Source organism: Carcharhinus amblyrhynchos, chromosome 21, assembly GCF_965287045.1.
Source record: "Carcharhinus amblyrhynchos chromosome 21, sCarAmb.v2.hapA, whole genome shotgun sequence".
NCBI classification, from domain to species: domain Eukaryota; kingdom Metazoa; phylum Chordata; class Chondrichthyes; order Carcharhiniformes; family Carcharhinidae; genus Carcharhinus; species Carcharhinus amblyrhynchos.
The window spans coordinates 22456511-22472897 of NC_137344.1; the positions used below are offsets into that span (position 1 = coordinate 22456511).

General features: G+C 42.3%; 1 protein-coding gene across 3 annotated transcripts in view; it reads left to right on the top strand.

The window, feature by feature from the left end:
• The first annotated feature begins 4741 nt into the window (after window positions 1-4741).
• sdk2b (sidekick cell adhesion molecule 2b) overlaps window positions 4742-16387 on the top strand; it is a 966819-nt gene continuing 955173 nt past the window's right edge. For all 3 annotated transcript variants that reach the window (XM_080208817.1, XM_080208815.1, XM_080208816.1), the window contains exon 1: window positions 4742-5542. In XM_080208817.1, the coding sequence (XP_080064943.1) occupies window positions 5413-5542 (130 nt within the window). In that variant the 5' untranslated portion in view covers window positions 4742-5412. The remainder of the gene's footprint in view (window positions 5543-16387) is intronic.

Genomic DNA, 16387 nt, shown 5'->3' on the forward strand with positions numbered 1-16387 from the left:
ATCCTTCGTCAAATTAATTAGGAGATAAAAATTCACAGTTGTGTTCATTTCTTGGTATTAATTTGCCATGTAAGATTTGTTAAGCATTCACCCAAAGGCATTGATCACAAATACATCAACCTTAGCTCGGCATAAGTAGGATGTGGACTGCTCCCTTGAAACATGCTGCCAAAAATATCATTTTAATAGCATGTGCCTGTTATGTGATGTCCGACACATTGCACCTTAAGTAATTATCATGTCTCTATCATGCCACCTCCATCATAGCCAGTGCAGCTACTACGCAAGGCTGAGAAAAGAAATGTTATCTGGTAAGGCTAATTATTCAGTATATTATAGATTATACAAAAACAAGACTATAATTTCATATCAGAGAAATAGTTCCCAGGTTTATATACCTTTAAGAGGTTCGATGATTGGAAATTTGCTTGGGAAATTGAGTAAACGGAGGTTTGTTAAAAGCATAACATTCAAGCTGTTGGAAATCTGAACTGAAAATGGCAAGCATTGGGAACACTTAGCAGATCAGGCAACTCCTGTGGAAGCGAGAATTAACCTTTCAGGATGATAGCAACCACTTCTGACTTGAACCATTTCACCCTTTCTCCACAGAGGCTGCCCAGCACAGGAATTGTGTTTGCTGTTGCAGCAGAAGTTCTACAGGTGGAATTTCAGTGATGGGAATTGTGGTGAGCCTGGGCACTAAAATTGACATGATGGAAAATGTCAGTGTCCCACTGGTGGGAAATTAGTCTGGAATGTAGTTCTCCCAATTTTGATGGGAGGGTTGGAGGAGGCTGTCTAGTTTCTTGCTGATCTGTCAGGGAACACATTTTCATTCACTTGCATCTCATGAATGTTCATCAAAAGGTTAACTCACCAGAATAACGCATCAGCCAGAACTTAGAATGGACTGTTTCCCAACAGTATATGAGTGGCAAACGCCTGCCCAGCTTCAGTTTGAAGCCCATAGATATTGATTTCTCCTTCATGAGAACTTTATATAACTTCACTTTAGTGCCGTTAGCAAAAGCCTGGACAAAGCAGGCAGGTGAAGGCTGGTAGTGTGGGGTGCAGGGTGGACAGGGAAGGCAGGCTAATGGGGAGAGGATGGTAAGAATGTCTCGCCAGGACTGGGCAGTGGGAATGTCCAGGGAAGGAGGGTGGTGTGTCTAGGGAAGGGGTGGGATTGTCTTAGAGGGCAGGGTGTATGATGTTGATGGAGGGGTCTTGTGGGAAGAACTCAGAGAGTACTGGTGATAGAAGAGAACAATCATAGTTAGAGCAGGGAGGTGGTAAGTGGTAGGGTAGCAGATCCAGGGTGAGAATCTGGTGGGTGAAGGTCTCATTGGGTGAGCCATGAAAGGGGACAACAGGTGGGTCAAATATCAGGAGGGGCAGGGTCAGGGTGAACATGAGGGCAGTAATGTGTATTGACACCGAGGGGAGGAAAGGCTTTTGGAGGTGGATTAGTATGGAGTCCAGGATAATTGGAGGAGGTATAAGGGTGAAGAGGACAGAAATACTGAGATTGGATGAGAGTGTAATGATGAAGTTGGTAGATGACAGGGAAAGGATAAAAGGTGTGGAGCAGATCTGAAATGGGATGTGCCCACCATTTTTCCAAACTGACCTTGACTACACAGTGAGATCTCTCAAGGTGGCAAAAGGATCTTTTTGGAGTTCAAGGTCAGCAACAAGGTCACCTTAATAATTGAGGCAAAGTTGCTCAGTTGTAATCTCTCCATGCTGAAGAATGCATTGCAGTAGCATTGTTTCTGACTCATGAGTCTCAAACATCAACATCCCATCAAGGTGTTGAGCTGTCATTCATTATGTGCCACCTGTCATCAGCTGCAGTCAGAGGCAGGGATATAGGGAAGGAAAAACGTGGATACCTCCAAAGACCACGGCAGCTAACTTGCAACTCCAAATCTCCATCCTCCTGTGTGAATGGCTGACAAGGGATCAAACAGTTAAGTCTTTCTATGCTGTCAAAGCAATGGTTTCTCCATAGTCTTGAAGGCAGTGAAGTCAAGTGGAAATGTGTCTGTGTGAGGCTTCTCATCACCCTGGTCAAAGCGCAACATCTACATACATGTTTATACATGAACAGGAGGACTTCACATCTCTTACTCTAGAATATTGTTTACCTGGAAGGCATGGACTTGGGATGCCATGTAATACAGAGGCCAGTGAACAGTTTAGCACTTGCTTTCAGATTTGAGATGGAGTGAAACTTGTAAAGGACATACTCACTTAATGTATCAATTTCAATTTGCTCACACACCCACTGAGGTGTCGATGATGCAGGCTGCAGGCAACTCTACCTTGATTAAAGCTCTCATCCAGATGAAAGGAAAGAGTGCCCATCGTTGCTTAGCTACGAGGAGCAAGGGCTTGAGCAGAAGTACGTAGCTGAGCTTGTTGGAATTCAAGACGTAGGTGAACACGGATCACTGCAATGATGAGAATTGGCCCAAACATGGGTGTATTACTCTTATCAAGAGATGAGGAAAAGGCAATGCCAGTGGCATCCTCCTATGTCCCAGGATGCGGTTGGTCACTTCTGCCAGCTTCTCCAGTACAAGCTGGAGCTGCTAGGACGCTGGTGGAGTAGTGCAGAACTTCTGGCTTGCAATATGTGACTATCTGTTTGGGTTTCATTTAAATATGGCACTAGGGCCTTCATGAACTAATGTTGGAGCGAGCAACTTCTTGCTCACCCCGCCACAAGATTTGCCAAGCTCTTCAAGGATGCGTAATTGATGAGCTGAAAAGTGGAAGATTGCACATGTCCCGGAATGACTTCCCCACCTGCCACTGGACTTAGTCTCTAGAATGGAAAATTACGTTCTACCACTGAATTTTTAAAATGACGTTTCCCCTTTTTTGTTGGCTTATTTCACCTCAGAGATCCAGAAGAGTATACAGAATATTGCTTAATCTCAAAGGGTCATTACAAAGTCACAGTCAACAACTATTTATTTCACATCTGCAACATAGTGAAACATTGCAATGTGTGGCACAGGAGCATTAAAACCAAGTACAACACCAAGCCACACAAGGAGGGATTGTCACAGGTGGCCAAAAGGATGGTCGATGAGGTATCTTTTAAGGCATATCCTGAAGGAGGAAGGCAGGGTAGAGAGCAGAGGTGTGGAGGAGGAATTCAAGACCATGGGGCTTGACAACTGAATGCATAGCCACCAATCGTGCACAAAAGGGCTAGAATTAGAGGGTTGATATCTCCTGTGGAATTGGAGAGAGGATCCTCACCTTCCTTCTGAATCCATAGCCTCCTCCCCAAATTCTGGATAGCCTCATAAATTTCCCTTGTTAACTCTTGCTTTTCTCTCCTGACATCATGCCAGACCTGCTGAGTATTTCTGATATTTTCTGCTTATATTTCAAATTTCCAGGAGCCCCAGAATTTGGCTTTTGTATTCATGTTTAATTCATTGACCATCTCTCTTTTGTGTCCACCTTGGAAAACTTCTCCTGATCTCTCTTGGGGGAGGTGATTTCCCTTTGTCTTTTTTACCTTGTTCACTTCCCTTACTCCCTATCTCTCTTCTCCTGACTGTCAGCAATCATTTCTGGCCAGTCAAGAAAATTATACTGAAGTCTGAGATCAAGTACCACCTAACTCAAGAACAGCTCCTTCTCAGCTGCCATCAGGCTGTTGAATGGACAGTCTGAGTTGATATTGAGTTGATCTTTCTCCATACCCTAGCTATGACTGTAACACTACCCTCTGCACACTCGCCTTTCCTTCTCCCGTACGTACTCTATGAACGGTATGCTTTGTTTGTATAGCGCCATAAACAAAACTTTTCACTGTATCCCAAAACATGTGACAATAATAAATCAAATTCAACTCAGTTCATCAATCAGCGCACCATGAAATATGAACAGAGAACTCATAATGCAAATCTCTGCCAATTCACAAAATCAGGACAATCCAGCAAACAAGTTTAATTTGCTTAAACAGCTCGAAGATGTTAAATTGTAATCAATGCATGGGTGATTTTTTTTGCAGGAGGCATCCCTCCAGCTCCACCGCTTGGCGCGCGCTCCGGACACTTCCGCGCGCCGCACCCAGGTGGCGCTGACAGCAGCTAAAAGGATCTGCTGCTGGCGGGCCAGACGCGCCCACGCGCACTGCCTTCTCTCACCCCGCCCCGCACTCCGCGCGCCTCACGAGCTTCCCCCTTCAGCCGGCGCGAGCCTTCTCTAACTGTCAACCACTCTCGCATTCGGCGCAGACTCGGGAATCCGCGCGAGCCCTCCACCTGCCAACCGAACCCCTTCACCTCCCGACCGCCCGGTTCTGCGCAGATTCGAGAATCCGCGCGCGATTTACCCCCCCCTCAACTGCCATACAGACGCGCACGACCCCCTCCCCTTCGGCCCGTTCTGCGCAGACTCGGGAGCCGACGCGCGCCAAGCTCTCCAACGGCCAGCCTCTTTGCTCCGTTGTGCGCAGACTCGCCGGTTCGCCGCGCGAGCCCTCCAACGGTCACACGCATCACGCCCGGTTGGTGCGCAGACTCGCCGCCGGGAGAGGAGGGGGCGGGGTTTCGGGGAGTCTGGGCCCCGCCCCCCCCCCAATGCTTGCTGAGTGACAGGAGCCTCGGCCAAAGCAGCTGCTCGAGCTGGGCTCCTTCTGCTGTGGCGGCGGCGGAGGAGGAGGAGGAGGAAGAGGCAGCGGCAGCGGCGTTCATCCAACAACACCTTCCTCTTCCCTCCCTCAGTGCAAGCCTTTCCACACATACACACACACCTTGTGAGAGGGGTACAACTCGGATCAAACTTTTCCTTTCACCCTCACGGGTCCGGAATTAATTCCTTAATCATTTCGCCTTTTCGGATGGGGAGACTGCAAGTTGTCCTTCAGCCTTTCGGCTGCTCAAAACAAAAAGTAAAGCAGAAGCGTTCAAACTAAAGCGAGAAAGAGCCCGGAGCAACTTGAGAGAATTCAACCACCCAAGCTTAAAGCCCCATCATATATTTTTTTAAAAAAGCACATGAATTAAAAATAGGAGCGAGGGGGGCGGGAGTGTGACAACTTCAACCCTTCCGAGCCAGTGCCTTTGCCAAGTTTCAGCAAGTTTGATGCCCGCTCTAAACACTGTGAAGGGCTGTATTTTTCACCCCCCGCACATTTATTCCCGGAGCGGAGGAGAGGGGAGCTCCTCGGATTTGGGATTTCCCTGTTTGCTCCCCCTCTCTGTGTGTGGCTGGAGCTGGAGAGGAGACAGGGGGACGGGACTGAGATCCCGTTAGACTCGCTGCCTTCATTCAGCCGCCCTCCTGTCGAAGCGACCGTCAGCAGCACCTTCCTCCTCGGCTGGATCGTGGCTTTCCCCCACCTCCCTCCCTCAAAAGGCGCCTAAAGGTTTTTGTCGGATGTGGACAGGATCTACCTGGCTTTTGGGGGCAAAAAGAAGAAGCAAAAGAGAGAGAATGTGGCGGAAGCCGGGGCTGGAGACCTGCCTTTTGGTGGCTTTTTTACTTCTGAACATCGCTGCAGCACAAGGTAAGACACACAGACACACACCTAGAGAGAGATGGTGCATTTGACAGGGGCTGCAAGCAGCACTCACAATGATACAAGTGTTGAATTTGGGAGCAGCTCGCTGCTTGTTTGGTGGGACGGAATTTTTTTATTTTGCCTTTTTTTTCTCGCATGGAATAGAGCTGCTGCAATGTTGTTTCGTCTTCAAGTGTCACCCTTTTAAACGAGAGCATTGCCAAAACATTTTAGTATGTGAGTGAGTGTGTGTGTGTGTGTGTGTGTGTGAGTGAGTGAGAGAGAGAGAGAGAGACACTTTCTGATAGTTTTTTCTGGGGCAGTTGTCATGGGGGGGAGGTGGGTGGAAGGTGTCAAGACCTATGTTGGGGACATAACCTGTCAAAAAGTGTGAAATCTGCTCAATCCAACCTGGTGGATTTGTGTTGGAAAAAAAAAGCTGTAACAAAATAGAATAAATGAAGTGAAGGGGGGGGGGAGGGTGTCAAAACGTGTGACTGACTTACTACACCTCACTACAGATATAGATCTCTTATTGAACACAAAGTAGAAAGTAAAGGGTTGACTTGGCAGCTAAATATTGGATGAAGACGGGGAGGAATTGGGGGATGCAGAGAGGCGGGGAGGGAGAATGCCAAGCGGCATCTGGAGAGAGGTAATCATCCAGTTGTAGTTCAGAAATCGAGTGTTAACCCGTCGAATTGTGGTTAAAAGACTGAATGAGCGCGGAAAATGGAAATGAGAACCGGAGTCACTGGCTTGTTAGTTAATTATGTTTTAGCGTGGGGAGGGTTTCTCTCCATCTCTGTATCGATGTTTCACGTATTTTGCACATAATTACCGCTATTAAAACAGATCAATCAACTGATCTTAGTGTGGGGATTAGTTCAGGCAGAATGTGGTGGCGGATTTTGTGGTTTTTTTTAATTCTCTGAGCAAATAATGGACACTTCTCTCCACGCTTATCTGGCAACAGTCAAGAATTTGAAATGCAGCACGTTTATTTTGGAGTGCTTTCATCTCGTCGTTTGAAATATGTAGCAGCGGCCCGAACTCATTCATTACAGCTCCTTGCGATAGGGGGGTTTGACAGCTTCCACCACCGACATTACCTGATCCCGGAGACTTCAATGGCTGGGTTCACAAGATTGATAAAGTGATATTTTCCCAAGTGCAGCGCCCACCTTTTTTTTTAAAGCTGACCCATTGTAAATCAGAATGTTCCCGGTAAAGTCTTCCCTGACTGTGGGGGCGGGGGCTTGTTTGTGAACCACTCCGGCTGTCAAAGGTTTAGGGAGCGAGCCTGTGCAATTGTTTGTGAATTACTGGTCGCATCAATCTGGCCAAGTCCTTTGATGCCAGTCATGGCTCGAATTCTTTATTTTTCTTCAAATACGCCTCTGGGGGACTGGGTTGATAATCAAAGTGCTTTGAACAGGGAAACCACAAATTCAGTTGCGAATAGCGGTGGCTGGTTAAAGAAACGACCTTCCACCCCTTTAATCATAGTCAAAATTCGGGATTCATTGTATGAATGAGACTCATCATCCACTTTAGGGTCTTTAGCAGGGCTGTTTAGAAACGTAGTTTGGATACTTTTATATAATGAATGGTGTTACGGAAGCTTAGGTTCTGAAGTGAAAAGTTAAGATTAAAATTTCCCCCATGTGACAGATATAATGTGCTGCATTGTAAACTTTCCCTTGGCAGCGCAGAAACTTCCTTTGGACGTGTTTTCCTTGAGGGCTGGCCCAGGAGCAGTGTCTGCTCACTGACTCCACAATGTGGCAACAATGCTTTATTTTAGAAAGAAAGGATAAGATAGATAACCAAAAGTGTTATCATCAGATTGTGTTGACATCGACAGAGGTAAGAATTGTTGCCGTGGCACCGCACGTGTTCCCCACATCTTCGTTCTAGCTGTTTTCACAAGTCGGGTCTGTTTGTCCAGGGGATATAATCGGGACCAGCCATCTTCAAGAGCAGAGTTGAGCCCCTGTGGCAGAATGAGTAAATGAGGCAGCGAGAGAGAAAGAAAGCTGTGCCTAAAATTCGATGTCTGAAACAGTACTAAGAATGAAGGACCACCAACTGGGAGAGAAGAACCACGGAGCTGAGAAATACTTTTTAACACCGTTTCAGACAACTATAACCCCAGACAATATGGCCTAGGGGCTACACACAATAGTCGTTGGTTTCCTGGAATAAAGCCTTCCGCCGCAAAGTATACTCTCTTCAGAATCCCTTGTTGTTCAACTTCAGATTACACACTGCTACGCGCTTGCCCCATGGAATTTTAAAACCTGCAATGGGAGATGGTGGCCTTTTGGCGTCTTGTTATTAGCCATGTTATAAGGTTCACTTTAGGTTTCCTCAGGGGAGTAATTTTGTTGTTTACAATAAGCCGCATCACACAATGAGAGGTATAGATTTTAATGAAATCCAATGATGAAAACTATCGTCCATTAGTAACAATCTGATTACCATTGTACGGTGCTTGATACTGCCCATTGTAACCTTTTGGTAAGGATTAGAAAGAAGTCTGTAAGCATGTGTCATTGGGCACTTCATTAAAAAGTACTGCTCAGGTGTTTGTCATTGTATCTTGTAAGTTTTTTTTTCCATTATGGACTTGGATTTTAAGCCCGTTGTTCCGTTATGCATGCATACATGCAGTGCCCAATACTATCTGACATTTACACCAATTGTGTCAAAACACATGATCTTTCTTTAAAATAACATTTATAGTCTAGGACCTATATTTACAAAGTAATTGACCTTTCTACAAAGATTGTCTCCGTTTTATCTAAAAAAATTTGATTACTTACTTCCATTCCAGTGTTGTCTAAGATGTCTAACATTTTAATTTTGAACATAAAATCTTTAATGTTTTGAATGAGTCTGCCAGTGAAGTGAGTTTTCCTAATGAATAGAAACACAAAATGGATATCTATGATATCTCAAATGTTCATAACTACATTCAGATTAGAAGTTACAGGAAACATTTCCATTAAACATATTGGTATGTGGTTTGTTATATCCAATGTCCTCAGATATTTTAAACCTTTATTTTATGAAAAATGTTTTTTTCTGGCCTGAATGCTTTAGAACATGGAAATATCTGGCATTTATTTTGCCCCTTTAAGATTAGTATTATCATACTTTTGCCTCTAGTGCATCCCGTGCAGTTAATTTTCTCATCTCTCTTGACGGCACTGACTCTTGTTGGGAAACAGTGTCATACACACACACACAAGACAGTATCTAACTGAAGTGTGATTCTTTATGCTTGAGCGCAGATTGTCAAACCGCCTGTTCGCTATCTAAGAACCATAGCCGGGCTTTGTAATGGTATTAGCAAGGAAACTGTCAATGTCCATCGTCATTACTCCCGTGAAACTGACAACAACTTACGGAGTTTAAATATGCGCAGAATAAGGCGAGAATCCAGAAGCTGTTGTCGTTGGGCTGGATTTTGTGATCATTATCGAAGCAAGGGTAGTAGCAACGTTAACCTTAGAGAAATCCGCGCTGAGAGATCTAGCAATTTCTGCGGTGAGACCTTTTAACTTTATTGATTTGTAATTGATTGTAGTTTAGTTTAATGGCAATTCCCAGTATCGATTTGAAATGATTTAATCAAACTGTCCAAGCAGCCAATCACATTAAGGAACTGCCACAGGCAGCTAGCCAGGAAATGAAAAGCACCAATAATCAACTCACTTCTTTTCCAGAAAAAGATTAGGGCAACAGGTGGGGTTAAGGGAAAAACTGAAATGCCATGAACAAACTTTATTTTTAAATCTAGTTTTCCTTATAAAAAAATAACCAATCAGAATGAAGACATTTGGAAACATTTCACAAAGACATGATAGATCTTTCAGAGAAAATCAGGTTACCTAAAGTTGTTTGGATTTCCATTGAAAACTCAATTACACTTTATTGAACAAGAATACATTTTGCTATATAAAATATAAATTAAAACTGAAGGATAATCAATGTTTTTAATATTCTTGTTTGCTGTCAGTAAGAATACTTTAATGCAATTGGCCACTTACCTTGCATGCTGTTATCATTATGACTGATGCCTGGAGATCTCTTTGACTTTGTACCAAAGGAAAAATTTGCATTATAGAGATGGCTAGAGCTTTGTGGACAGCTTTCATTAAGGTCAATGGTGACCACCATTGCTTTGCCACTGATGGCAAACTCCAACACAGTAATTTTCTCAGATGGTGTTCACAAATGTAGGTTTCCAGTAGCGTCCTCTGTATAAATATCAGGCAGAAGATTCCTAGCTGGTTTTATTTCTCTCTTTCTCCAGACAGCACCAGTTATACTTTCTTTACAATTGTCCAATTGTGAATAGCTACCTAGGCTGAGACAGTTCTGCGTCAGTACCTAACTAATGTCTCTGTGTTGCCCACTATGCCGCTGGTGTATTTTTCAACTGCATCCATTGTTTATTGATTTGGCAATGGCCCAATTAGCATCAGTCCATCAAGAAAATTACAGCTTTGTCTCACAAACCAAAGGAAAGAAAATAGTACCTTGTACACATTACAGTAAATGACAAGAACATAAGGATATAAAGTGTTATTGGTAATTGTTTGGTGGTTGGAAAGGCCTTTCAATGCTATTGGTCTTGTATATGCGTATACAAAACAACATAATATAAAAGCAAATTATTGAGAATGCTGGTATCTGAAACTAAAACAGAAAATACTGCAGAACCTCAGCAGGTCTAACAGCATCTGTGAAGAGAAAACAGAGCTAATGTTTCGAGCCTGGATGATTCTCTTCATCAGAGCTAACAAAACAACATTGAACATCTGTTAACTTACACAGCCCCCAAAAGAGCCTTTTTTTCCATGAGGATGCCCTTTATCTTAACTTTTGTACTTGTCCACATTTTTAGCGTCAATGGTTATATCAATTTTTCATCTCTGACCTTCCAATTACAAAGTGCCCGAGGACACATATAGCTGTGATGTAATGAGAGCCACAATTTGGGAGAGAACGTAAGTTGAAATGAGAGCCCTGAGTGTTTTACAGCTCCACTGGTAGAACATTGCAATACCAATCAGAAAGCCAGAGAGTGAAGCTACAGCTCTTGGAATGTGACTATATTATGTGTTTGAAGACGTGATATAAAAGCAATTTTTTCCCATAAATTAATCATCAGAGAAAAGAAAGCATAAATTAATTGTGGATCATAGGAGTTGCTATGTGGTTTACTATGCTTAGATCCCTTAAAAATAAAAATCAAAGGTGAATTCCTGATTTTTTTTTTTGAGTAAATTTATCTTTCTCTGCCCAGAATTGTATGTATGTATTTCTTTGACTGGTGATTGCTGTCTTGTTTTCTTTCTTTTTGTCTATTGCTAATTATTATTTTCAAATGTGAGGGAAAGTAGGCAGATGACCTTCTCCCACCAGGTGCTTAGAAACCAGCTGTTCATATGATTGCTAGCCCTCGTGGAAATTCCCTGGGCCACCCAGAATTTGAAGATTAATCTCTCGGATTATCCATGCAATGGACAATGCAGTTCTGGAGTGTAGTGGTTAATGGATATTATTATGGTAGTGTGTCACAGGTCGCTCACGGAGTCCAAGTCCCTGTGGTAACATGCACTTATACATGCATGTTGCAGTCCGGAGCTATGGATAGTGATGGTAGAGGCTTCCAAATCTATCACATGGCTGAGCTGGAAGCATTCCAGCTCTTGCTGGACACCATTTGCGTGTGTTGGAAAGAGTTACAGGTTAATGTTGAACCTATTTGACTGCATTGTGAATGCATCATCCTTGAAATCAAGTTCTGGGATTAGACTCAAATCCAGAATTTCTTACTTAGAGACAGGGTCACTACCCAGTGTGCCATAAGACTTTGTTAATAGATACCATAACCCACCATTATTGACTGACTGACAGGCCTGACAATTGACCAATGGTGGAGATAGGGTTTAAAGGCAGGAAGTCACATGTTGAAACTTTGTGAGTCAGTAATTCTAGTTTTTGTTAGAATTAAAGTAGAGGAGTGGGTAGAGGAGAATGAAACTTGAGAGTGATCTTGGGATGACCTCTCCCAGATTTCCTGAATTTGACTTTATTTTGGATCTATGTTTCTGGGGCAGTGTTAATAATTTTAAGTGCTATTACTCCTCACTCTAGTGTGCTGAAAAATAGAGATTTCCTTAGCGAGTATATAGAATTACTGGGCATCTGTAAAGCAAAAATATAGCAATATAGTATTTAACACCAGAGATTCATGATTAAAGAACTCTCTGTTTAAAGTTATTTCAAAGAATACACGATTTAGCACTTGGAACAAATAAGGGAAGAATAATACTGAAATTTAAATACATCATCACTTGTTTTCACAGCCAGTTTCATTAAAAATTATATGGGAATGCCTTTGTACTTGACAAGATGATTTTTATCTGACTATAGCAAAATAACTGTAGAGCACTTCAGAGCCAAAGCAGTTCCTTTGAAGTGTAGTCATGGCTGTAATGTAGGAAATGCAGTAGCTAATAGGTGCCCAACAAGCCCCCACAAGCAACAATATGGTCATCACCAGATAATCAGTTTATGATGTTGACTGACAGATACTGACCATGCCAAAATAACTTTGCTATTTTTTAAAAATAGTACTATGGTGTATTTTACGTAAAACTTGACAGGCAGATGGGACTTCAGTTTAACTTGCCCTATGAAAGACGGTACATCTGACAGCACAGCATTCCGTCCGTGCTGATTTGGGTGTCAGCCGTGAGTTGTGTGCTTAGACCTGCAGTAGAACATGACTTCAGAATCTTAGGACTTGGGCAAGAGTGCCATCAATTGAGCTACAGCTAACATTCATAAGAGTTAAAGTTCTGAAAAATGCATAACTATACAACCTTGATGTTAACTTCTATGTAGCATTTTTGGAGAAGTTCCACATCTTGACAATAATATTTCTAGAAAATAAGCTTAAGGTGAAAGACAAAGATCTCCATTTTGCAAAGACATTTGAGGGATTTCAAAAAAGCCCATGCAGAATTGTTGAATAAATTTAATTTTTGATGTCAACAGAGAAGTGAACCTACAAAGTTATTATTGTTGCTTGTTGACATTGATAGTCCTAATCAATCAGTACCTAAAAGCTTAAGATCAACCATTTATAAATGGACACATCTGACACGTAAAGATTCCATTTATAGAAAACTTCAGTGTTCTTTAACGTGTTCTTGTGATATGTACGTAGCTGGTTAGATAATGTGCATTGCCAAATCTTAGATGCTCTGAGTCAACAGAAACAGCTTGATAGGTTAGGAGGTGTGCCAACCTCTCAATAGCATTAGTGAACCAGTTGAATTGCAATAATCCAGCAGCTTTCATGATGTCATTTTTGGTACCAACCTATAAATGATTATATTTATTCAATTCAGTTCCATGAGTTGCAACAATGGGATTTTAAACTAATGTCCTCTCAGTTGCAGGTCCAGTGCCATAACCCCACGGCTTGGGAGAAGATGATGAGATATGAAATAGAACAATTTTCTTCTGCTGTAAATTAATCAAGCAATCTTTTTAAACTGTCCAGTTGATAGAGGGTGATATGGTATGCAGTTCAGCTCTTGCACCTCAAATCACAATCTGTTGTTGATTTTGGTCTGAAATATGTTCAGTGCACAATCTGTATATTATTGTACAGTCCAAAATGCAAAGATAATCAGAATTATTGTTAATCAGTTCAATAATTGATAGAATATTCAACTTCAGAAACCAGCAGCTGGCACAGTGCTTAGCAGAGCTGGTGTAAAAGGTAAAATTAACATTTGTTAGCACTGTTTTGTACAATTTTCCATTCTACATGTATGTCTGCAGTTAGCTCCACAGTCTACCTCCTGTAGTACATGTAGTGTATTCATTTTTGTGTGATCTTGTTTATTTTGATGATAGACCTCCAGGGATTCTCTAGCTCTATTTCAGAGCTATTAGTATGCTTGTTTTCCCCTGAAGCAAGAAATGTTTCTGAAGAAAATGCAAGAATGGAAAATAAACATTAAAGGGACAGAGGATTTTAGAGATTTCCAATAGTCTGTTGGCAAACACAATGGGAAGTAGGTAACAGATTTCAAATCATTTATCGAAGGTAACTCAGTAATTGAAAATATACTCAGTACGATAGAGGGCATTGAGTTGCTGTGATGCCTGATGGAAGGGGTGGTAGATGTGGGGAATTTCTCAATACAGAAATATCCACGGATATACAAAGCATCTACAAAAGAAATAAAAATAAGGCAGTGGAATTTTTAACACCAGAGATTCTTGATAAAATAATTAGTTGTTTAAAGAGGTCGTTTCAAAGAATATTATTTCAGCATTTAGAACAGAGACAAACTGTTAATACAATTTAAGTATGTAATCACTCATTTTTGCAAATAGTTTCATTAAAAATAATTACTTGACAACATGATCTTTTTTCTAACTATGGTGATATATTGTGCTCACAGATCTGGTATTCATATTAAGTGTGTTTAGAAGGTGGGAGAATAAGTAGATGTTTGGCATGTGGGATGAGCACACACTGGAGGTGAGAGAAAGTAGAGTTAGGATAGGAGTCGGTGGAGGAAGTTGTCATAGTTATAGGCTGGGGCAAAAGGTACCGTATATTTAGAACCTGGAGTAGAAGGACATTAAAGTAGGCTTAGAGGCTAGAAACAGGAGGGGAAAGTGTAACATTGGAGGCCTAGGAGGAGAGGCAGTGTGGAAGGTGACTAGGAAGAAGTGAAGGGGGATGATTTTATCAAAAGAATTCCAAGTGCTGAACAAGCATGAATGTGGAAGAGAATCACACCAATATTTTGGGAGAGATAAAAATTCAGTCTTGCCACAATGAAGAAAAAAAAGAATCAATCTGTTTCCTACCAGCAAGAGAAAGGGGTGGGGCTTAAGCTTGCCTGGAAGTTTGCAGTTTACAGCAGAGGGCACCATTGCGCATGTGCAGATCTAGTACAGAATCTCTCTGCTGTGCATTGCCTTCCCCCAGCTATAGCTAGCTTCCAGGACCGAATGCACCCTCCCCCTGCTGCAGAGTGTGCACTGTTCCCCCCCACCTCCCCTTAGGCCACCCCCTTGAGCACTACCCAGTGCCTGGTGGTCTGTGCCAGAGTGCTAGGCTGACACTGCCCAAGGGACAACCTCCTATCCCTGACCTCCCAGGGGGATCTCGAGAATCTCTGGTCCCACTGGTGAGGCCATGACAACAGGTCTCTGTTGATGAGGACCATCTGTGATTCTTGTGGTTAGGACCTTCACTGGCAAGGCCACTAAGGCAAATGAGTCCAGACAATTCTGTTTCAGGCTATCTTGTAATACTTAAATTCTACTTACCATAGAATTTAAAAATTACAATTGACCTCATGTTTGGATATCTGGTGGCGGCAAGACGTAAGGGGGAAGTAACTTTTTTTATGGCCCTCTTGCAATCTTACTGGCTGGCCCCACCAATCAACTGGCAGAACAAAATGATAAGATAACCTCCAAGGTATAGGCAAGTGGAGGCAGAGTTAGGGCAAGGAAAGGAAAGAAAAGCCATGAGCAAGACTCCTGTTTTCAAAGTAGACCATACTTTGGGCCCACAAGATTCATAAATGTTTCGCTCGCTGATCTGAAATACATCATATATTTGTGTATACATTGTGCCCGCTAAATACTTTTTGTTGTGTACCCCATTTATTTGAATATGCAAAATCTTTAAATAATTTTGCATGGCTGTGTATATGAGGTATCTTAAAGGGGAGTATTTGTGAGGAGCCTTCATGGTATTAGTATTGCAGAAAGCCAGTTGGTGTAGAATAGAACTGGAGTCAATCTTTACACAGTTTCATAATCATTTATTTCACAGAGATATGCATTACAAGCAAATGCCCCCTAAGTCATCAACCATAATTTCAGTCTATGGATGGGATTTTCCAGTCCTGCTTGCCTGGAACTTGAAATTTGTGCTTGAAATCAATAGATCTTTGGCTCGCCTATCATATTTTCCAACCCGCCCACCCACGATGATTCTCGCAGTGGGTAGGACTGGAAGATTTAGGCCTCTATTTATAGGGATGCTAATGAATCCCAAGCTAATGGCCATGACTTGCATATAATTCAACACAATGAATATACAATTAACAAGCAACACCCTTCTGGGTTGCAGTGCAATGCACACTGTTTTCAGGTAAAATTAGATATTGAATATGAAAACTACATTAGTATGTCCACTTCTCCCGTCAGTTATTGCAGCTGCATCTAAATCGCTCTGCCTTGTCATCGCTCTTCCCTTCATAAATAACCTCTGTAAAACATACTTATTTCATCTCATTGTGTCATTCTTCCATTATTGCTGATGTAATTTTTATGCCTCTGCAAGGAACTTCATGTAATTTTATTATATTAATGACGCTGTTAAAATTGAGCTATTGTTACAGTTACTAATTGTTACCAATTTGTGGTCATGACTATTCTGCCTGGAGGAACAGCAGTAAGATACAAAAATGGGATCATTTCGATAACATTGTACATAAGAATAGAGACTTGATTATAGTCTTCAGGTAAATGGGTTAGAGGGTGGGGGATAACTGAATGAGGGTATGAATCAGAATCAGAAGAAGGTCTTTCAGCCCATCGAATCTGCAACAACCTCCAAAAGAGCATCTACGCAGCCTAATTCCCCTACCTATACATCTTTAGACGTCCAGAGGAAACCCACCAGATGTGAGGAGAACATACAAACTCTCCACAGACAGTCACCAAAGGTTGAAATCGAACCTAAAGCCCTGGAGCGGTGTGGCAGCAGTGCTAACCACTACG